The sequence below is a fragment of the Engystomops pustulosus genome, chromosome 10, assembly GCF_040894005.1.
Source record: "Engystomops pustulosus chromosome 10, aEngPut4.maternal, whole genome shotgun sequence".
Taxonomy (NCBI): domain Eukaryota; kingdom Metazoa; phylum Chordata; class Amphibia; order Anura; family Leptodactylidae; genus Engystomops; species Engystomops pustulosus.
Window position 1 is genome coordinate 15,438,277 of NC_092420.1, and position 23,435 is coordinate 15,461,711.

Consider the following 23,435-nt stretch of genomic DNA (forward strand, 5'->3'; position numbering starts at 1 on the left):
CTCAGACACCAGTGTGGTCATCCTGCTACACTGGGACACTTCTCTGTCCTGTCTGCAGCTCCCACACACCTCTCTTCTATCCTGCTACATGGGGATACTTCTCTGTCCTGTCTGCAGCTCCCACACACTTCTCTTCTATTCTCCTACACAGGGGACACTTCTCTGTACTATCTGTAGCTCCTACACACTTCTCTTCTGCTACACGGGGGGCACTTCTCTGTCCTGTCTGCAGCTCCCACTCACTTCTCATCTATCCTGCTCTGGGCTGCTGCTTTTGCAGATTGTTTGTAAATAGAAGATCATGAACTGTAAACAGAGGCTGCAGGTAGTGTCTGTAGTGTCCGCTGAGCTCTGCTGCTGGGGATGAGCTGCTCTGCATAAAAGCTCAATGCTTTCTCATCTATCTATCTCTATCTATCTATCGTCCACCATCTCCCTGCTGTAGCTGAATGGCTCCTGGTCCTGATGTCATGGAGGTCCTTCTTCCCCACCTGTATAGCCTCCTGTCCGATGTGATCAAATCTCCAGGAGACAAAGGAGTATTTTCCATCTCACGATGAGAAAACAGATAGTGAGATAACTTCTTTAACTTTCCTGTGACACCTATCGATTGTATTCAATAGAAATTAGGAGAAGAAGGCAATTAAGTTTACAATTTAATGGCATTCCACTGCTGTTAATTTACTACCTGACCTGATCAATACGGCTGCGGGATAACAATCTATTACTGCACTTTGTAGTCTGCAGTGTCTGCGCCTCACAGAGACTGATAATCAAAGACAGGCGAAGAACCAGCCGCCTCTCACATCAATAGGGAAAGGTAGATGTCTTGTTCTTTGGCCAAATTGGGACAAAGTTAAATATTTCAGGGACTGTAGGAAAAGGCTGTCAGTCCGGTGAGGGCGATGGCGGAGTGCGACGCATTGGATACGTGTTATGTAATTAGTGATGCGAGTAATGAGGAGCGGGCGGATATTTATTTCCTGGAAGGAATCACTCAGAGGAGGCGCTGACCCCAACCAGCAGCTGCTGTGTACACACATCACAGGAGGGAGCATATACTGGAGGGGAAAAAATATTTCCCACCTCAAAAACATAATTTTTCCTAAAAAGTTGGACAATTCGTTCATAAAATATCTCAAAATGATCCTGAGTCACATCCTGTAGATCTTTTATTTAAATATATAATATTAAACATAACAATAACACAAAACACAAACCAAACATTACATACAATGGGCCACATTTATCACTCGTTTTTTCTGTTGTTTTTGCGCCTTTTCATTCAGGCGCACCGTTTTTGCGCCTAAACGCCAAACTAGCTGCGCAGCAAAAATAACCAGCTTTCCCTCATCTATCTTACCAATCCAGATGTTTTTCTGCGGCTAATGATATTCATCACTTGCAATGTTTTCATTTAGGCGCAAAAACACTCCAGCCCGAAGGTGGTGTTATCTGAGAAGAAAGCACTGAGCCCCTTTGCAGAAGAGCTCATTTCTAGCAGCAAAGCTCAGCCAGACACTGGAACATATAATACAGACGTGAGATACTCTGCAGACAGGAGCTGCAGACTCTATTTACAGTTCATCACCTTCTATTTACAAAACATTCTGCAAACTCCTGAGCTCAAAGCAATAGAGAAGAGAACTTTGCAGAAGTTTACAGATGTTGGCAGAATTTTGCAGAAACTACAGACAAGTGTCCCCCATGTAATTCTGCACAGTATCACCAGTGTGTCTGAGGGGGATACTGTGCAGAATTACAGGGGTGCAGCAGGAGACCAGCACTGGGGGATCCCCTCCAGGAGAAGCCCCTGCTGAGGAGGTCACTGGGTGCAGGGTGTCACACACCTGGGTGCTGCTGTGAGTGTTATCTTCATTCTGGGCTGTGGGAGAAGCAGAGAGGAGCTTGTAGCAGGATGACATGTAAGTGCCTGAATCTAATATTGCGCCTAAACTGCGCCTAAACTGTGTTAAAGTAAAGTGATTAATAAGAGGCAGAAAATATACTTATCACAGATGGTTGTAGCTTGTGATAATTCTGGCAAAACAGTGCGCAAATACTACACTTAGACGCACAAAAGTGATAAATGTGGCCCAATATATACAAAATATTTACAATAACTCACCTGCTGGTCCAACCCCATTCACACCTAGCACACCTTTTTTTTGGGGAGAAATGTTAATAACAAAACATACACCTAAATAAATAAATCCAAATACCACCCAGAGCTGCACTCACTATTCTGCTGCTGGTGCAGTCACTGTGTACATACATGACATTACTTATCCTGTACTGATCCTGAGTTACATCCTCCAGAGCTGTACTCACTATTCTGCTGCTGGTGCAGTCACTGTGTACATACATGACATTACTTATCCTGTAGTGATCCTGAGTTACATCCCGTATTATACTCCAGAGCTGCACTCACTATCTGCTGCTGGTGCAGTCACTGTGTACATACATGACATTACTTACCCTGTACTGATCCTGAGTTACATCCTGTATTATACCCCAGAGCTGCACTCACTATTCTGCTGCTGGTGCAGTCACTGTGTACATACATGACATTACTTATCCTGTACTGATCCTGAGTTACATCCTGTATTATACCCCAGAGCTGCACTCACTATTCTGCTGCTGGTGCAGTCACTGTGTACATACATGACATTACTTATCCTGTACTGATCCTGAGTTACATCCTGTATTATACCCCAAAGCTGCACTCACTATTCTGCTGCTGGTGCAGTCACTGTGTACATACATGACATTACTTATCCTGTACTGATCCTGAGTTACATCCTGTATTATACTCCAGAGCTGCACTCACTATTCTGCTGGTGGTGCAGTCACTGTGTACATACATGAAATTACTTATCCTGTACTGATCCTGAGTTACATCCTGTATTATACTCCAGAGCTGCACTCACTATTCTGCTGCTGGTGCAGTCATTGTGTACATACATGACATTACTTATCCTGTACTGATCCTGAGTTACATCCTGTATTATCCTTCAGAGCTGCACTCACTATTCTGCTGCTGGTGCAGTCACTGTGTACATACATGACATTACTTATCCTGTACTGATCCTGAGTTACATCCTGTATTATACTCCAGAGCTGCACTCACTATTCTGCTGCTGGTGCAGTCACTGTGTACATACATGACATTACTTATCCTGTACTGATCCTGAGTTACATCCTGAATTATACTTCAGAGCTGCACTCACTATTCTGCTGCTGGATGCCACATAACCAATCAGTGACTGAGGGGTCAAATACAGTATTTAATGAAATAGGCTCTCAGTAATAGGAACAATCTTGCCAGTGAATTGTATGGTACTTGACCAGATCACCTGGAAGGGATCTTGGATACCTGGATCTGTAGCAGCAGATCGCTATGAGAAAGATGGGATACAATTCAAAAAATGTTACTAAATTAAGAGCCTTATAAAAACGCAAAAATCTACAGCCCCTTTAAAGTTTTTCCTTTGAGGTCATTGCAAGTCACCAAAAGAGAGCAACAGCAAAAACTTATATACATGGAATAAAAGAAAATTCTGTCTACCCTATAATCAAAAATTAGAATAAAATCTGAAATTTCAATAGAAATTTGGGTTTGGAATATTCTGGAAGCGTCTGAATAGACAATACATTATTGTATGGAAGCTCTTAGTGGCTGCTGCTCGTGGCTAGTGGATAAAGGCCTCTTTCCGTGGAGTGAAGTACAATGCTATCGCTTCAATGTGTTCCAGTATTTTACTCTATTTCTATGGACGTAATACAATATAATAGTAAAATTATAACTTTATGGCACAAAGCAGCCCAAAAAAAAATAATCTGCGTCTCGTCTGCAGCCGAAGAGAGAAGCAGCCAATTACATGTCAAACACTCTGATGGCTTAATGACCCTCGAAACGGGACAAAACACCATCCGCAAATGGAAAGGAAGCGACCGGAATAAAGAGAAACTGCGATATTATGCACATAAATCATACAAACAGCTGCAGCGCAAGACGAGTCAGGAGCAGGAGGCTAATTATGACTTACATCTCCCTGCTCCGGCACAGGGCGAGGTAAGGGGCAAAAAGCTAAACAAAAATAACAACTTAAGTGCGGAGATCACTTATAGATAATGTGCAGAGGGCAAATTAGGAAAATGTATGGATAAAAAAAAAATCCTGACCTATTTCTCAGAAGATAGAAAGAAGTTGTGAGGATAAAACACAGCTCATAATAATAATAATAATAATAATAATAAAAAAGGTTTGTGGTGCTTCTATTGTGCAAATAATCAAAATGTATAAATATTTATTATGAACATAAAAGAAGAAAAACCTGGAGTGAAATGATGAGAGTGTGTGTCTGGGCTGATGTGTTCCTGTGTGGCTGCTGTAGTAGTCAACCAGAAGCTTGCTTTTGCTCAAAACATAGGGTAGGGATGGCGGAGCATGAGAGATGATGGATAGGGGAGGGATGAGGACATTCCACATTTAAATCCTCTATCTCTCTCTATATCATCTATCTAATATCTATCTATCTATCTCATATCTATCTTTCTAATATCTATCTATCTATCTATCCATCTCATATCTATCTATCTATCTATCTCATATCTATCTATCTATCTATCTCCTAACAATCTACAAAAGCCTCAACTCAGAGCAGGACAGAGGAGAAGTTTGTAGGAGTTTGCAGATAGTACAGAGAAGTGTGCCAGTGTAACAGGATAGAAGAGAAGTGAGAAGTGTGTGGGAGCTGCAGACAGGACAGAGAAGTATCCCCTTGTAGCAGGATAGAAGAGAAGTGTGTGGGAGCTGAAGACAGGACAGAGAAGTGTCCCGTGTAGCAGGATAGAAGAGAAGTTTGTAGGATTTTGCAGAGAGTACAGAGAAATGTCTCTGTGTAGAGCAGCTTATCCCCAGCAGCAGAGCTCAGAAGACCCTACAGACACTGCAGACACCACATGCAGCCTCTGTTTACAGGTCAATCTGCAAAAGCAGCAGCTCAGGGGAGGATAGAGGAGAAGTCAGTGGGAGCTGCAGACAGAACAGAGAAGTATCCCCTGTGTAGCAGGATAGAAGAGAAGTGTGTGTGGGAGCTGCAGATACTACAGAGAAGTGTCCCCCTGTAGCAGAAGATAAGTTTGTAAGAGCTGCAGATAGTACAAAGCAGTGTCCCCCATGTAGCAGGATAGAAGAGAAGTGTGTGGGAGCTGAAGACAGGACAGAGAAGTGTCCCAGTGTAGCAGGATAGAAGAGAAGTGAGTGGGAGCTGCAGACAGGACAGAGAAGTGTCCCAGGGTAGCAGGATAGAAGAGAAGTGTCCCAGTGTAGCAGGATAGAAGTGAAGTGTGTGGGAGCTGAAGACAGGACAGGGAAGTGTCCCAGTGTAGCAGGATAGAAGAGAAGTGTGTGGGAGCTGAAGACAGGACAGGGAAGTGTCCCAGGGTAGCAGGATAGAAGAGAAGTGTCCCAGTGTAGCAGGATAGAAGTGAAGTGAGTGGGAGCTGCAGACAGGACAGAGAAGTGTCCCAGTGTAGCAGGATAGAAGTGAAGTGAGTGGGAGCTGCAGACAGGACAGAGAAGTGTCCCAGTGTAGCAGGATAGAAGAGAAGTGTCCCCCTTGTAGCAGGATGACTACACCGGTGTCTGAGGGGGATACTGGCCAGAATTACAGGGGGGCAGCAGGAGATCTGCACTGGGGGATCCCCTCCAGGAGAAGCCACTGCTGAGGAGATCACTGGGAAGTCACTCCACTCGCAACAAAGCGCAGAACACTGATACATCTGGCCCTTTGTTTATTAACTGCAGGTTTTGGTCAGAGCTTCTGTAAATATAGTTGCGGAGAAGCGGCTGCGCTCCATCTACAAATGTGAACCATGGTAAAGAGTTTTTTCAAGCAACGTTTAGGGGACCTCGGCCTGAGAAAGGGGAATGACACCGAAACTCTTGAAGTAAATCTTCACCTTGGATGACATTAGTAGATGTAGCGCTGCCCGCTGTCTTATCTATCTCACATTTCGATGCTTATGATAATGGAAGATGCTGTGCCTTGTATGAACCTTCTTCTGGATATGTATCCACAACAATAGCACCCACTACTCTGCGCCGTATCATATCCATCTCATATCCTTGTATCGATCCTTCCTTCCATTTTCATGCTAATTACCTCCCCATTATGTCCTGCATGTAGTGTAGAGGGATCACATAGATGGATATATACTGTATGAGCCTTGTACATGTATAATGCATACAATGTCAGGGACATAAATAACACTCATATATTTCCTATTGTCCCTACAAGTAATTGAGGTCAGAGGGTGAGCGGGAGCGGAGGGATCCTGCAGAATCATATCAAAGGGTAGTAAATATCACATCAGCCAACAACAATAAGACACAGAATGTTATATATATATATTTTCTTTTTTTTATTTTTTTATTTATTTATATATATTTTCGGCAAGGTGTTATTTTCCTAGAAATATTTCAATTCTAAAAAACTATGGGGGTCATTTACTAAGGGCCCGATTCGCGTTTTCCCGACGTGTTACCCGAATATTTCCGCTTTGCGCCGATTGTACCTGAATTGCCCCGGGATTGTGGCGCACGCGATCGGATTGTGGCGCATCGGCGCCGGCATGCGCGCGACGGAAATCGGGGGCGTGGCCGAACGAAAACCCGACGTATTCGGAAAAACCGCCGCATTTAAGAACCGAAAAAGTGTCGCTTGGGAAGCGCTTACCTTCACTTGGTCCGAGCTGGTGTATTCCGGCGCGCTTAGATGCTTTTCAGCGCAGCAGTGCCACCTGGTGGACGGCGGAGGAACTACCTTCTTAAATCCCGGCCGGACCCGAATCCTGTGCAGAGAACGCGCCGCTGGATCGCGAATGGACCGGGTAAGTAAATCTGCCCCTATGTGTCTCAGCTATGATTTAGTCACAATTCCCGGCGCAGTGCCGGTTGGACAGGGAGGGGGGTGCTGCTGCCCCGTGCATGCGCACTGCCTATAACCTGTTCAGCTTTTTCGGGAGGCTTTGGCGCGCGTCAGGGGCAGCGCTGGTGCAATAAGCGCTAGTGTATGATAAATGTGCCCCTATGTTTAGATCAACCTTCTGTACAGACATGAAGCAGATTTATAAGGATTTTTATCTGCAGCTCGCATTTCTGTCTTTATGTTTAACTACATGTATCTCTGGGTTTATAAATATATAACCACCAATGATGACACAGTTTGAAAGATGAGATTCTTATCTTTAATATGACACCAGACACATAGCTCTAGGTGCTATAAAGTCCAAAAGAAGGGCATCTGAAGTGACCCTCCGCTCGCAGCCTCTAAACTTGACTCATCTAAGTTACAATCTGACTCTTCTCTGCTTATTTTCACATGGCTTTGGAGGAGATTTTTCTTCACAGGTAAGCAGGCAATATTTAACATACAAGATTGAATTCTATAACAAACTTTTCATACCCTACCTGAGCATAATGGTAGGATAAGTAGTGTAAAAGCAGCAGACACTAGGGGGAGCTCTACCATAAAACTATATGCAGCAAGCATCTCCTCTAGTGGTCATTGCAGGCAGATTTAAAGGAGATTTAAAAAGTATTTTTGCATAAAATTCAGTCTACAATTCAGCATAGATTCATATTAAAGAATTCTGTAGATTCTATATTGTGCGCCAATCATATGTTTTCAGAGATTGAAGTGTGAGATGATCACTGCAACTTCTTAATAGTCTACCAAGAACAGCACCATATATAAGATAGTGGCTGTATTTGGTATTGCAACTTAGTTACATTCACTTGAATGGGACTGAGCAGAAAACAGGCCCCATGACCACTCACCATGATCACAAGCTGATGGACGATGATGGTACTTGGTGTCAGCCAATCCTAAGCATAGCAGATCAATAAATAAATCCAGGATGACCCCTTTAAATGAGAATTACCTTCAAAATCTAGCATGGATAAATAAATGAACCAGGGATCCATGACTGTGGTGGCTTCCTTCCTTCTAAAATCAACTTTTATAATTATTTTAATGGGCCTGTCTGTTACAATGGGTAAAGCAGGTCTTTCCTGCCCCTGCACTTCCTGTTGCAGGCTGAGGGAGGAGGGAGAGAGAAGGGGGTTGTGTGAGACATGTTCGGCTCATTGTAACAGCCTGCGAATCTGGAGCGCTTAGGGGCTGTGGTAACACCTCCAGAGCCCTTCTGGCTCATTAGATTGATTTTAGAAGGAAGGAGGCCATGGATGACAAATATAAGAAGATTACCACAGTCCCGGTGCCTGGATCTATGAGTAATGTCCCTGGATTATCATGATGGATTTTGATGGTAGATTTCCTTTAGGAGACTGTACCAGGGCCGTATTTACCACTAGGCACCATGGACACTGTGCCTAGGGTGGCCAGCAGAGGGTGAAATTGTTTATTATAAAAGAAATTCCTTTAAGGAATTTGTCCAAACAATTCCGAATTTTTGACCCTTTGGTATATTTCATACATATTGCCGCAGCTATTTATACAGCCGCTCGTGAGATCACCAGTGTTACATCCACTATCAAGTCAATATCTCTGGAAATTCCATAAAAAAAATCTCGGAAGAAAGAAAACGCAATCAATTTTCATTTCTCAGCTTGGAAAAAGAATGTTCTATTAAAACCAAGGAGTCAGGTTCTTATCCCTCCAGCGGTTCCTGCGCTCAGATAAAGAGAGATCTCAGAATCTCGGGTTATTAATGTGCTGTCTCTATGAACAATGTGCATCATTTCACACTGCCGGCAAAATCTATGGCCATGTCCTCTTGTAATGACGCCGCAAACCGAGCAGGACATTCACAGAGGTCTCCCCGGACTGGAAGATAATGGATGGAAGGGTTATAGACTGGAACACAGCGCAAATGTTCTGCCGAAAGAAGAGAATGCTTGAAGGGTTAATGAGAGTCGGGCATGAAAACAGGGCCATTACTTTAGATATTCTTTACCCACTGAACTAGTTGGACCCAAGTGACTTATCAAAGAATCTGTGGGTCCTCCACCAATCACCGGAATAAGGGTCCACCATGCCCTGGATCTGAGTTTTCAGCACTTAGCTACCATATACATATATACAGAGGGAGATACTTTATTTAAGTAGGGGTGCAGTGGTGCCCCCTTATTCAACCAATGGTGTTCCCAGGGGATGAGACTTGCATTAACCATACATGTCTCCTATATACTGCACATAAAAAGTAGAGGGAAATCTGCTCCATGACTCTCTCTCCATTGGAGGCATTAGCATTATATTATTATTAGCATTATACAGCCTCCCCTCAGTAATACACCTATATACAGATTCCCCCCAATAATACACACACACACATACATACACACACACACACACATATATATATATATATATATATATATATATATATATATATATATATATTCAGCCTTCTCCCCCCAGTAATACACCTTTATACAGCCTCCACCCCAGGTAACCCAGTATTACAACTATATACAGCATCCACCACCCACAGTAATATATCTATATACAGCCCCCACTACCCCCAGTAATACATCTATAAACAGCCTACTCCCCAATAATATACCTATATACAGCCACCTCCTCCCAGTAAAACACCTATATACAGCGTCAAATATACATATATGCAGCCTCTTCTCCCTAGTAATATACCTATATAAAGCCCCCTCCTCCCCTCAGTAATAGACCTTTATACAGCCTCCACCACTTCCAGTAATACATCTATATACAGCCTCCTCTTCAATAATATACCTTTATACTGCTGCCTCCTCCCCAGTAATATACCTATGGACAGCCTCCCCACAGTAATAGTAATTCCTTTATTTATATAGTGCACACAGATTACGCAGCGCTGCACAGAACTTCCCAGATCAGTCACTGTCCCAATGGGGCTCACAATCTAATCAATCTACCAGTATGTTTTGGAGTGTGGGTGGAAACCGGAGGACGCGGAGGAAACCTACACAAACACAGAGAGAACACACAAACTGTTTGCAGATGTTGACTGTATACAGCCTCCTCCCGCAGTAATATACCTATATACAGCCTTCTCCCCCCAGTAATACATATATATTTATACACACCATTACAAAACTAATAACATTGTACCCACCTTCCCCCATTCCCCTGATGCACATGACCTTTCCTTCTTTGGAGATGTCGGCGTACTGGCGCAGGCAACGCAGGGTACAACATAACTGTGCTGCCTGATTAAGGACGTCTTCATCCTGTGCTCTCCGCAGACTATGGCAGAGCAGGGAATATATTGTCCCCTCATTCTGTCATAGAAACAAGTGGTGTACCGGCTACCGTTCAGGTGGAGAGCCAGACCCAACAAATAATGGGCGATTCGGATGGCCATCTTGGAGAACCGGACACTGGCTCAGAGAAGCGGACAGTGACCGGTACACTTGCTGGTGGCCACCTTTAAGGGCAAAGTGCCCCAGGAGCCCACCCCTGCCCTCCTCTCTCACCCAGAGTATATAATCCCATCCTTGGAGACATCCAAAACTTGGCTGTTGGTGAATGTTACCCTTGTCGCTTAGGGGACCCAAAGGGATTATAAATAGTATATGGTTCCATGGGGTAGGGACAACTAAATTTAGGTTTTTTACTGGAACCCACAACTTTTACAGGAAAAGAACCTATAAATGAGGTAGTGAGGATTTTTTTGGGTAGTAATTTGGAACATGCCTAAACTTATCCCTTGTTATAAATATATTGCGATGATTGACCTCCATAACTTAATGGCGCCGCACTGAGCTCATCCCACACGTATTCAGCGGCTATTACGAGATTGTCTTATTATAGTTCCTGCGCAAGGCATGAGCCGAGATGTGGCATGCCCTGCAGGGATGCGCCAGGGGCTCGCTCCTCCGCTGCCCCCCTCATTTACATCAAGATCTTTATGCGAAAATTAACCAGCCGCTTTTTTCAAATTTGAGAAATATTTCTTTTCTTAACCTTTTTTCCCCCCTCATCGCTCCTGACAATCTCCCATAAAGCGTAACAGGAGCTGAAGTTATTTTTACCATCTCATTATAGACAATTTATTGTACCTCTCTGAATCTTGTAGGCAAAGCTCAGCCGAAATATATATGTGTCAAGACAGCACAAGTCACATCCGCCATACACAGACCATACACAGGGAAGATATAGATTTTGCCTGTAGCGGTCGACTCAGGATTTCATTGTTTTAACGTAAGCAACTAATGAAGTAAATCTGACAACAGTCCAAAGTTTCTGACGTTTCATCGGAGGCGCAGCGTATTTTTCTAGCAGCTGTTCACATTGGGGTATGAGGTGGTGTGACATGATCCGCCAGTGATGACATGGCCAATGTATACCATAGAAATAGCAAATCTAAGAAAAGGAACATTTGGTAAAGATATATAGGGGCACATTTACTAAGGGTCCGTCGGACACATTTTCGTCGGGTTTCACAAATTTTTCCGATTTGCACAGGGGTTTTTGGTTCACGCGATCGGATTGTGGGGCATCGGCACCGGCTTGCATGCGACACAAATCAGGGGGTGTGGACGTTGGACAACCCGACTGATTCGGACAAACTGCGGAATTTAAAAACCAAATTGTGTCGCAAGATCAGCACTCACATGGACCGGGAAGAAGATGGTGAACTCTGGTGGACCTCAGCGGGGGAAGCAACACATGCAGGAAATTGGATGCACAATCTTAGTGAATCGCGGCAGTTCCGAATTCTCGTCGGACATTCCGGATCTGCGGCGTAAATGTGCCCCATAGAGTATAACTGGCAAATTGGTAGGGTTTACCAATAATGGAAGAACAGGGGTCCTTGGATAAAGAGGTGCACCAAAAGTTCTCAGCCAAATCCAATATAAATGTATTAGGGAGTTTTTTTTTTTAGCAGGTAGGTTTTCCATGTAGTGTCTCCCACACATACTAAAGAAACATCATTTTTAAGTCCTTTTATGACGTGTCAGGTCCTGCTTTGTAGCAAGTCATTGCACCCCTCATGCTACCCCCAAGATGGCTGCTGGTCCTGCTCCCTGAGGCGAGAGGCTCAACTTGCCTCAAAGCTGGTGCACCCCTGCTCGGCTATCTCCAAGAACACCATTCAGAAGTTCAAGAGTCGGTACTTCTTGCTATTTGGCCTTTTCAATGTAATATTTTGAGGGGCTCTTTAGACTAAACAAAAAGGTCTTACCTACTGCTGGTCTTTACAGAGGTTGCCAAAACAATGCACTATTTGGTTGCATCACTTCCTGCTCTGTAGCTATTGTCTGAAATGGCACTTTAATGATTTCCTATGCTGCTTATGAGGACGTTCTCTCTGTACTAGTAATATCAATGTCCAAGCTCAAGGATTTTGTTATAGAACAGTTACACGAAAACTGCCTCGATTGTATTTATAGCATGTCTGGCGTATTCTCCTGTGGTGGCCTTTGAGGGAGTTGTCCGACTTTCTCAAAAGATTTAGAGGTGGGCCTAGAAGGGGGAAGGGGGGGGGGGTTGTGCCTATAACAAAGTAAAAGTGTACTCACCTTCTATATCTGGCTCTGGGCCAGGAGACATGCGGGCGGAAGTTGTCAGAGCCGAGTGTGCCTGTCCCTATAAACAAAAAAGGGGCATGGCTCCGACGGACGGCGGCGTGGGAGACCAGGAGCAGCAGTGAGTACATGTTTATTCTTATTTTTACAGCCTCCCCCAGCTCACCTCTAGATTTTTTTTAAGACAGTCGGACAACCCCTTTAACTTAACTCAAAATTGGCAAAGACCTCCAATTTCTTATAAAAACAATTCAATGTAATATGGAAAAATACTAAAAATTCCTTCAAAGACTGCAATACACAACATGACCACTGGGTGGCCGCACACATATACATAGAAGATATCACTTATACAATAGAATTCATATAGGATATCACTTTATGATACAATATCGCAAAACTACTTTGTTTTAAAAAAACCTGCCACACATATACGGATGTGTTCAGCTAAGAGGAGAGGTTAGAAAGGGCACATATTTAGGGTGTATGAAGAAGAGTGGTTCATCCCTTTAATTCTGTGAGATCAGGTTGGATTCTCCAGTGAAGGAAGTTCTCCGGATACAAGTTATATGAACGAATCAAGGTACTTGCCATCAACACAAGAAGGTCTGTTTCTGGTTGTTCCGGCCACTTTTCCGGGCAAACAAGAACATTTCACTGTTTGCGATCTCTCCTCAATCCGGTTCTTATTGCAGCATCTGTGCGCGGCTATAACTTCGCACGTTCCTCCTTCTGCAAGGACACAAAGCAAAAGGGTTATCGTTATACATCTGTACAGAGGACCATAAAAACTATTGATGTTGAGTATCTTTCCTGAATCTGGTGATGAAAACAGTTTATGGCTACAAAAATGGGGAAAAAAACAAAGCCTTTGGCAGGTCCTCTAGTTCCAGGACCAATGTTCTGGTCCCTAGTACTTCAGTTTCTGTGGGGCTGGAAACATAGCAGCACCGGGCGAGGCTTGCAATCCCCTGGGGTGTCCCCTAGGCTCCCTCTCCCCTCCACTCCTGCAGCAGTTGGGTCAGTGAGAAAAGGCCACATAAGGAAAATCAATGTAGATAATCTTTATTAAATACATATAAGCTGTTTTAAAGGGGTTTGTCCACAAAAGAAAATTATCAAATTTCAATCCCCTAATGATGTTCACACAATAAAGATAATTTTTAACCCCTTACTTTATAAGTGTACTCAGTTTTATTGCTGTTTTAGCTCCTATCACTTAGTAACGGTCAGTGTAAAATTCCAGAGTGTGGGTGAGGATATTTTATGATCCCTCTGTGCTATGAGATGCTGTGCGCTGACAATGTGCTTAGATTAACAGGGTACAAGGTTTATCTACACTTTCATTTAAGCTTCTGAAAATTTTACTTGTATCTGACACTTGGGAAGAGAGAAGAGACATCAGAGATGAGATGATGAGATCCATGAGATGCATATAACACATGACTTTCTCCCCTCTGCTATAACACCATCACACACTAGCTCTACTATGTACCTCCCTCCCTCTCCCCTGGATAAAGAACTTGTCTGCTTGTAGCTTTCCACTCCTGACACTGTGATGTGTACATGTTGGCAGGAAGTCAGTGTGTCAGTGAGTGCTCCTACTGGAATGCAGGGGGGAAGAGGAAGAAAGAAGGTCATGAAGCCTCAGGTAAGCCGACCCTAAAGTCAGGAGTTACAGGGTTGGGTCTAGGGCAACCAAAATTGTGTACACCAGGACTGATAGAGACAAGTTGTAATTATATCTGTGAAATGCTGTATTTTTGTTAATAGCAGTGAATTAGAGAATGTGTTAATTTGTTATCCTGAGTGTATATAAGAAACTTGTCTTCCTGGAATGCCTCTTTAAGTGCATGCATGTGTCTGTAAACATGTTTCAGCAAGTGTATTACATGCATGTGTAACTGAGGTGTGTGTTTTATTCTGCAGTTGAGTTATGTATTATGAGGGTCTGCAGCAGCTTAGGTGTGTATTATGTTCTGCAGCAGCTAAAGTGTGTATGTTGATGTTTTTCAGTAGCTGAGGTGTGTATTGTTATACTCTGCGGTAGCTGAGGCGTGTATTGTTTTTCTCTGCAGTAGCTGAGGTATGTATTGTTATTCTCTGCAGTAGCTGAGGTGTGTATTGTTGTTATCTGCAGTAGCTGAGGTGTGTGTTGTTATTCTCTGCAACAACTGAGGTGTGTATTGTTATTCTCTGCAGTAGCTGAGGTGTGTATTGTTATTCTCTGCAGTAGCTGAGGTGTGTATTGTTATTCTCTGCAGTAGCTGAGGTGTGTATTGTTATTCTCTGCAGTAGCTGAGGTGTGTATTGTTATTCTCTGCAGTAGCTGAGGTGTGTATTGTTATTCTCTGCAGTAGCTGAGGTGTGCATTATTATTCTCTGTGGTAGCTGCGGTGGTTCTGGTGCCCAAAACTACAAAATCCTGTCCCAGTGCTTTGTATGGCATTAGAAGATACAACCTCTCCATGCTTGAAGGACATATTCCAGGATACACAAAGACATAACTAAAAAATGGAAAATTCCTTGAAGGGTCTTGATAGTCAATCATTCACCATATAAATGGCTGCCCCGGTTCCGCTACAAGAGCCGTCATTCAGGCATTCAAAAACTTTACTCCTCGAACAAAGGCGCGAGGCATCTGAGATGTGTTTGAATAATGACGCTATAGTAATTATTTTGTCAGGAGGAAAAAAAAGAACAAAAAAGAACAATGTACCTGGGGCTTTCAGCTCCTGTAGAAGGTTTTATCAATTACCAGAACACAGTACATCAAGATATCTATCTCCTAAAGCAGTTGACGACTGTGTGTTAATGTTTAAGGTTTACTGCCTCAAGAACACGAGAGGTCATTGTCTGATAAAGACCTCGTGGCTTGGGAATAAAACAACACATCTCAATGTCTAGCGGTAAGAATGGAGGGAAAAACCTATCCAGGAATAATGTATAAACACAGATAAAATTACAGCGTCCTTCACAGCTAAGATTAATTGCTGAAAAGATGTGAGAATGCATATTAGAGAATATTACTTAATTTACAAAAAATATCAGTGAGTCACCCATTACAAACTTCTGACAAATCTCGTCTCATTCAATTCTCACAGCGTCCCTGATCATTACGAAGTTTGTTTCATTAAAATCCGTCCACCCGTTCAAAAGATATGGCCCTTGAAAGTTGAGATGTGAATTAGCGCCAAGTACCTGAGGGGGGTGTGTCTCTTTGCGCTGTATGAAAGGGAAGTTAACACCCTCTTGACTAATAACTTACATTCAAACTTCTGTGAGCCATATCTTTTGAATGGGTGAACGGATTTTTAAAAAACAAACGCCAAATTGATCAGTGATACGGTGGCTATCAATGTCACTTAGTAATTTATACATCATCAGATACACATCATCTGTTGGGTTAGGGAAAGTTTTTAGAATTTGTCTACAAGGATAAAAAGTTAAAGTATGTCTACCATCAAAGTGAAGCCTAAAAACCAGGGACACTTACTCACAGATCCAGGTAAAGTGAGTGTGTTAATCTTCTAATATTTGTTGCTCATGGCCTCCTTCCTTTAAAATTATGCTTATGAGCCAAAAAGGCTATGTGGGTGTTATCATAGCCCCTCCAAGCCACAGTTTCACAGGCTGTTATATTCTGGTGGAGCACTTCCTCCTCACTGCTGCCGAGATTACAGGAAATGCAGGGGGAAGGGTGAGAGTGAGATGAGCTGCTGCAGTGTGATAACATCATGTGAAGCCAGACACATCCATGCTTCTGTAACACACCCATAACTCTTCATTAGCATAATTTTCTAAGTTGATTTTAGAAGGAAGGAGATCACTACAGTCACAGTGCCCGGATCTATGAGTAGCGTATATACTCGAGTATAAGCTGACCCGAGTATAAGTCGAGACCCCTAATTTTACCACCAAAAACTGGGAAAACCTATTGACTCGAGTATAAGCTGAGGGTGGGAAATGCATTGGTCAGTAGTATACAGCCAGCCAGCCCCCATGTAGTATACAGCCAGTTAGCCCCCATGTAGTATAAAGCCACCCCCCAGTAGTATACAGCCAGTCAGCCCCCAGTAGTATACAGCCTGCCCCATGTAGTATACAGCCAGCCAGCCCCCATGTAGTATACAGCCAGTTCCATGTAGTATACAGCCATCCAGCCCCCATGTAGTATACAGCCAGTCCCCATGTAGTATACAGCCAGCCCCCACGTAGTTTACAGCCAACACCCATACAGTATACAGCCAGCTCCCATACAGTATACAGCAAGCCCCCATGTAGTATACAGCCAACCCCCACGTAGTATACAGCCAGCCCCTACGTAACATACAGCCAGCCCTCATGTAGTATACAGCCAGCCCCCATGTAGTATACAGCTAGCCCCCATGTAGTATACAGGCAACACCCATTCAGTATACAGCCAGCCCCCACGTAGCATACAGCATGTCCCCCACGTAATATACAGCCTGTCCCACGTAGTATGCAGCCTGCCCCACGTAGTATACAGCCCACCTCATGTAGTATACAGCCTGCCCCTGTAGTTTGCCAAACAGATAAAACAAATAAACTTAATAGTCACCCTCCAGCGTCCCCGTTGTTCGCCGCGGCTCCCGATCCTCGTGGCGGCTCCAAGCGGCTCCTCTTCTACCTTCTCATTGCAATAGCCAGCAGTCGCGTCCATGCAATCTCCTGGCTGACGCACACTATGATGCAGCGGTGTCGCCGCATCATACTGTGCGCTGGCCGGTAGTTCGCAGGGACGCAACTGCCGGCTATTGCAATGAGAAGATAGAAGAGGAGCCGCTTGGAGCCACCAGGATCGGCGAGGTGGATCGGGAGCCGTGACGAACATCGGGGACGAGGGAGGGTGAGTATTAAGTTTATTTTTTTTTCATTGACTCGTGTATAACCCGAGGTAAGGTTTTTCAGCACATTTTTTGTGCCACATGGAAAGACAGAAGGACAAATGGTAGGGCCTGTTGGATTTGTAAGATTTTTTTGGAATATATCTGTAAATATGCCATTTTCACTATAAAAATCCTATTTCTATTAATAAGGGGGTAAATAAGGAGGTCTTCCCAAATCTCAGCGCCTCAGCCAGCTCCCATGGATGATATAATCATCCCGGCCGCATCCAAAAGGCCTCGCACTATAGAAGGAGGATGTAATTATTTCCTTCTGTTACTTATAAGGGCAGAAGAGAACATTTTCCACAACATGACCTGTCAAATACAAGCTGGTAACCGGGAGGCGGATAGGAAGGAGATACATTTATCCAATATTTATGTATCGCTGACATATTCTACGGCTCTAGAAAGAGAATATAGTCACTTGCATCAGTCGCTGCTCCCCGTGGGGCTCACAGTCTCCCGTCACAGTCACATAGTGGAGTCTGTGTAATAAGACGTCTATTATATCCTCAGCTTGTTTTTGGGGTGTGAGTAGAGAATTGCCCACAAAGAAGGGAAACTACTGAATCTCTGCAGATATTTGGAATGGATGGATAGATGGATATGAGATAGAACAGCAATTAATTACAAAGTCAATATTTGCCTAGAAAATGAACTTTTCCCCCCAAAACACATTTCAGCTTCATTGCAGGCCTGTCTTAGAAGGAGCAGCTAACATCGTTCCAGTGATGGCTCCAGTAACACAGGTTTGGGTGTTGATGAGGACAGAATTGCAGATCAATCTCTCATGATTAAGTAAGAATCACACCACTGGACACTTTAAAAGGAGGCTGGTGCTTGGCATCATTGTTTCTCTTCTGTTAACCATGGTTATCTCTAAAGAAACACATGCACATGCACATCATTGCACTGCACAAAACTGGCCTAACAGGGAAGAGTATTGCAGCTAGAAAGATTGCACCTCAGTCACCAATCTATCGCATCATCAAGGAATTCAAGGAGAGAGGTTCCATTGTTGCCAAAAAGGCTCCAGGGCTTGGGTGAAGGACCAGCAAGTGCCAGGAGCGTCTCTTAAAAGTGTTTCAGCTTGGGGATTGGGCTCCCAGCAGTGCAGAGTTTGCTCAGGAATGGCAGCAGGCAGGTGTGAGGCATCTGCACGCACTGTGACACTGTGGAGACTCTTGGAGCAAGGCCTGGGGTCAAGGAGGGCAGCAAAGAAGCCGCTTCTCTCCAGAAAAAAACATCAGGGACAGACTGATATTCTGCAAAAGGTACAGGGAGTGGACGGCTGAGGACTGGGGTAAAGTAATTTTTTCTGATGAATCCCCTTTCCGATTGTTTGGAACATCTGGAAAACAGCTTGTTGGGAGAACACTATGGGGGACATTAATCATAGTGGGTCTCAGGTTCGCCTGTTTTTGCGCCTGGTTTGTTCTTCTTTTTGGCTCCTGATCTATGATGGATCTCGTTCTGCCTAAGTAAATGCACTTTGGATTTGTCGCATGTCCGATTCATTTGCGCCAAATTTGTCTCTAATTGTTATATCTCATTTGTGACCAATAATGAAAGGAGACTGAGAAAATGTGACAGAACGTTCAGGGCTTCATCTCTGCACCAAAAACTATCATTGTGATGTAACTGCAGGGACTAAAAGTTACAGAGATGTAAAAAAAAAAAAAAAAATTCTTGCTGAAATGAGTCTTTGCCTTTTTTATTATAATTTACAGTAAATGGAGCCTGATAATATTCTCCGATCTGTACAATAAGACAATAATCACTCCCAGAGATGATCCCATAGACAATGATGGAGTCGTTACTGGAGAAATTTTACATTTTAAAACTGCTCCGAAGTATTTTCCATGTTGCATAGAGGGAATTCTTCATTTGGGAACCTAAAATGTATGTTTTTAGTAATGAAAAGGGAAGTTTTTTGGAAGTGCACCTGCTCAGAGTTGGTGCATTTTCTGCGCCTATTTTGTGCCTTTTTAGGCGCAAATTAGTGATAGATCCCGTGCAAACATCTGTTTAGGACGCACTCACTGGGGCACATTTACTTACCCGGTCCAGTCGCGATCCAGCGGCGCGTTCTCTGCTCTGGATTCGGGTCCGGCCGGGATTTATGAATGTAGTTCTTCCGCCGTCCACCAGGTGGCGCTGCTGCGCTGAAAGTCATCTCATCGCGCCGGAATACACCACCTCGGACCAGGTGAAGGTAAGCGCTCCCCAAGCGACACTTTTTCGGTTTTTAAATGCGGCGGTTTTTCCGAATACGTCGGGTTTTCGTTCGGCCACGCCCCCCGATTTCCGTCGCGCGCATGCCGGCGCCGATGCGCCACAATCCGATCGCGTGCGCCACAATCCCGGGGCAATTCAGGTACAATCGGCGCAAATCGGAAATATTCGGGTAACACGTCGGGAAAACGCGAATCGGGCCCTTAGTAAATGACCCCCACTATGTCAGATAAGGCGCAGGGACTCAGAACCACTAAGTGCCGGACTTTGCCGTGCGCCACAAAATGGCGCATAAATGCGCCTAATTAACGAGATGCGCCAGATTTTTGCACTAAAAGACACTCAAAACAGTCTAACAGACTATGATTAATGTCCCCCAATGTGAGCAATGTCTTGTCTCATGCCACCTGTAAAGCCTCCTGCAGCCATTCATGTGTGGGGCGGCTTCTCAGCCGAGGGAATCGGCTCTCTCACAGTCTTGCCTAAAAACACATCCATGAATAAAGAATGGGACCAGAATGTCCTCCAAGAGCAACTTCTCCCAACCGTCCAGGAGCAGTTTGGTGACAACAATGCCTTCTCCAGCATGATGGAGCACCTCCAATAAAGCAAAGGTGATAACTAAATGGCTCAGGGAACAAAACATAGAGATTTTGGGTCCATGGCCTGGAAACTCCCCAGATCTTAATCCCATTGAGAACTTGTGGTCAATTATCAAGAGACGGGGGACAAACAAAAACGAATTGTGACAGAATGCAGCAGTGATTGTGCAGGAATGGACGGCTATCAGGCAGGATTTGGTCCAGAAGGTGAGTGAGAGCTGCCAGGGAGAATCGCAGAGGTCCTGAAGAAGAAGGGACAACACTGCAAATACTGACTTGCTGCATTAACTCCTTCTCACTGACAATAAAAGCTTTTGTTACTCATAATATGATTGTACTTGTATTTCTGTGTGTGATAAAAACATCTGACAAACCAGAGGGCAACAGATCATGTGACAATATAAGATTTGTGTCATTCTCAAAACTTTTGGCCACGACTGTAGATAGATAGATAAATATGAGATAGATAGATAGATATGAGATAGATAGATAAATATGAGATAGATAGATAGATATGAGATAGATAGATAGATATGAGATAGATAGATAAATATGAGATAGATAGATAGATATGAGATAGATAGATATGAGATAGATAGATAGATATGAGATAGATAGATAGATATGAGATAGATAGATAAATATGAGATAGATAGATAGATATGAGATAGATAGATAAATATGAGATAGATAGATAGATATGAGATAGATAGATATGAGATAGATAGAAGATAGATATGAGATAAATAGATGGATACGGTACAGAAGAGCCAAGAGCAGAGGGCGCACGACAAGACTGGGTAATGGTTCCAAATAGGTTTTCCTTTTTATTAAATCGTCATAGGTACACAGAGGATACACAACGCGTTTCGGGGAACTGTGGTCCCCTTTTTCAAGTGGATAAAAAATCAATCGCTGGAGTGATACGTGGCTGCTCCAGACACACTGTCTATCACTCCAGCCGATCTAGCACCTCGTGTCTGGATACCCCAATTACGCCGGGTGCACCTCGACCCAATTAAGATCCTATATGCCAATACGAGAGTTGTGCCTTATGTTTAAGCACAACTAAACCAGGTAAGCGACTGTCTAACCACGTCCTATACCCTGAACCAGCGTTATCACCCTATGAGCGCTGTTGTGTCCCCTGTTTGCTATCTTCCTAGATAGATGGATAGATAGATAAATATGAGATAGATAGATACATAGATGATAGATAGATAGATAGATAGATAGATAGATATATTAAAGAAAAAGCAGCAGCACTCCGGTGGTGAATCAAAGCTGGGTGATCTTTATTTCAAGGGTGCAACGTTTCGGTGTGTCCACCTTTTTCAAGTAGGAGTGCTGCTGCTTTTTCTTTAATATATCAAGAATCCTTTGCCACGGATTGCGGATCCTGCACCCGGCTACAGAGGTTGTGCTGCCTTGAATCTCCTTCCTAGATAGATAGATATGAGATGGATAGATAGATAGATAGATAGATAGATAGATAGATAGATAGATAGATAGATAGATAGGAGATAGATAGATAGATAGATAGATAGATATGAGATGAATAGATAGATAGATAGATAGATAGATATGAGATGAATAGATAGATAGATAGATAGATAGATAGATATGAGATGGATAGATATGAGATAGATAGATAGATATGAGATAGATAGATAGATAGATAGATATGAGATGGATAGATATGAGATAGATAGATAGATAGATAGATAGATAGATAGATAGATATGAGATAGATAGATAGATAGATAGATAGATAGATAGATAGATAGATAGATATGAGATGGATAGATATGAGATAGATAGATAGATAGATAGATAAATAAAGTAAAAAGCGGGCAGCACTCCATGGTTCAAAATTTCAAAATAAAAGGTGAACTTTATTGAACAAGTGGCGACGTTTCGGTGTGTAACACCTTCATCAAGCCTTGATGAAGGTGTTACACACCGAAACGTCGCCACTTGTTCAATAAAGTTCACCTTTTATTTTGAAATTTTGAACCATGGAGTGCTGCCCGCTTTTTACTTTATTTAGCTACAAGAGGATCAAGCCAGAACCTTTGTGGGCGCTGCACCCCTCCTTATTAGGAGTCCATAAGATTGTGCTGACTTGGATTTTACTTCTTCTAGATAGATAGATAGATAGATAGATAGGAGATAGATAGATAGATATGAGATAGATAGATATGAGATAGATAGATAGATAGATAGATATGAGATAGATAGATAGATATGAGATAGATAGATAGATAGATAGATATGAGATAGATAGATAGATAGATAGATAGATAGATAGATAGATAGATAGATAGATAGATAGATAGATAGATAGATAGATATGAGATTGATAGATGATTTGTACTTTCACTTTTTAGTATAATCAAACTTTTCTAATGGTAAATCTACAGAAATCCTGAATTTATGATAAAAAGACGTAACATTAAGCAAAGTAACACAATAATAATGTGTCTTCTCGCAGTTTTCCGCTGCTTTTCTATCCATTCGGCTTTTAGAGAGTGACGTCCCCTCGCTGTGATATTTCCTCGGCTCTTGTATATGACGCGTCTGAGCACCCGATGCTTTCGCTACTTTCATATTTATGCTGGTAATAAAGATCACTGTATTATTTTTCCAAGCTACGAAATAATGAAAATGTATGGGGCGGGTGTAATCCATTGCTTATATTACTTAATCTACCTGCGCGAGAACCAATGGATAACTTGTCTTTTTACTGAAATGAAATTCGCATGTGAATGGAATTTCTGCTTTAATAATGACTTCTGGCGACACTAATGTAATCTGTGTTGAATAGTCACCTCCGGAGGTAGCTCCATATTAATATGAAATATACAGGATCCAGCTACATCCCGAATGCAATTTATGGTAATTATATAGAAGTGGAATAATGGATGAGTGAGGAGGGGGGATCCTTGTATCGCACAGGTTTCTACTTATTTAAGTGAAATTTGTCTCCGTATTTATTAGATTAAATGGAATATGTCAGATGTCTGATCTATGGCATGGGAAGTTGTAGAGCAGGAGCAGCAGAGCAGATTGTATATAGTGCCTGTCGGCAGCATGTTATAGAGCAAGAGGAGCTGAGCAGATAGTACATCT

At 43.0% G+C, this 23,435-nt stretch overlaps 1 protein-coding gene across 3 annotated transcripts in view; it reads right to left on the minus strand.

The window, feature by feature from the left end:
• TAFA1 (TAFA chemokine like family member 1) overlaps window positions 1-23,435 on the minus strand; it is a 257,480-nt gene that overhangs the window by 39,510 nt on the left and 194,535 nt on the right. For all 3 annotated transcript variants that reach the window (XM_072127067.1, XM_072127066.1, XM_072127065.1), the window contains exon 4: window positions 13,148-13,288. In XM_072127067.1, the coding sequence (XP_071983168.1) occupies window positions 13,148-13,288 (141 nt within the window). The remainder of the gene's footprint in view (window positions 1-13,147; window positions 13,289-23,435) is intronic.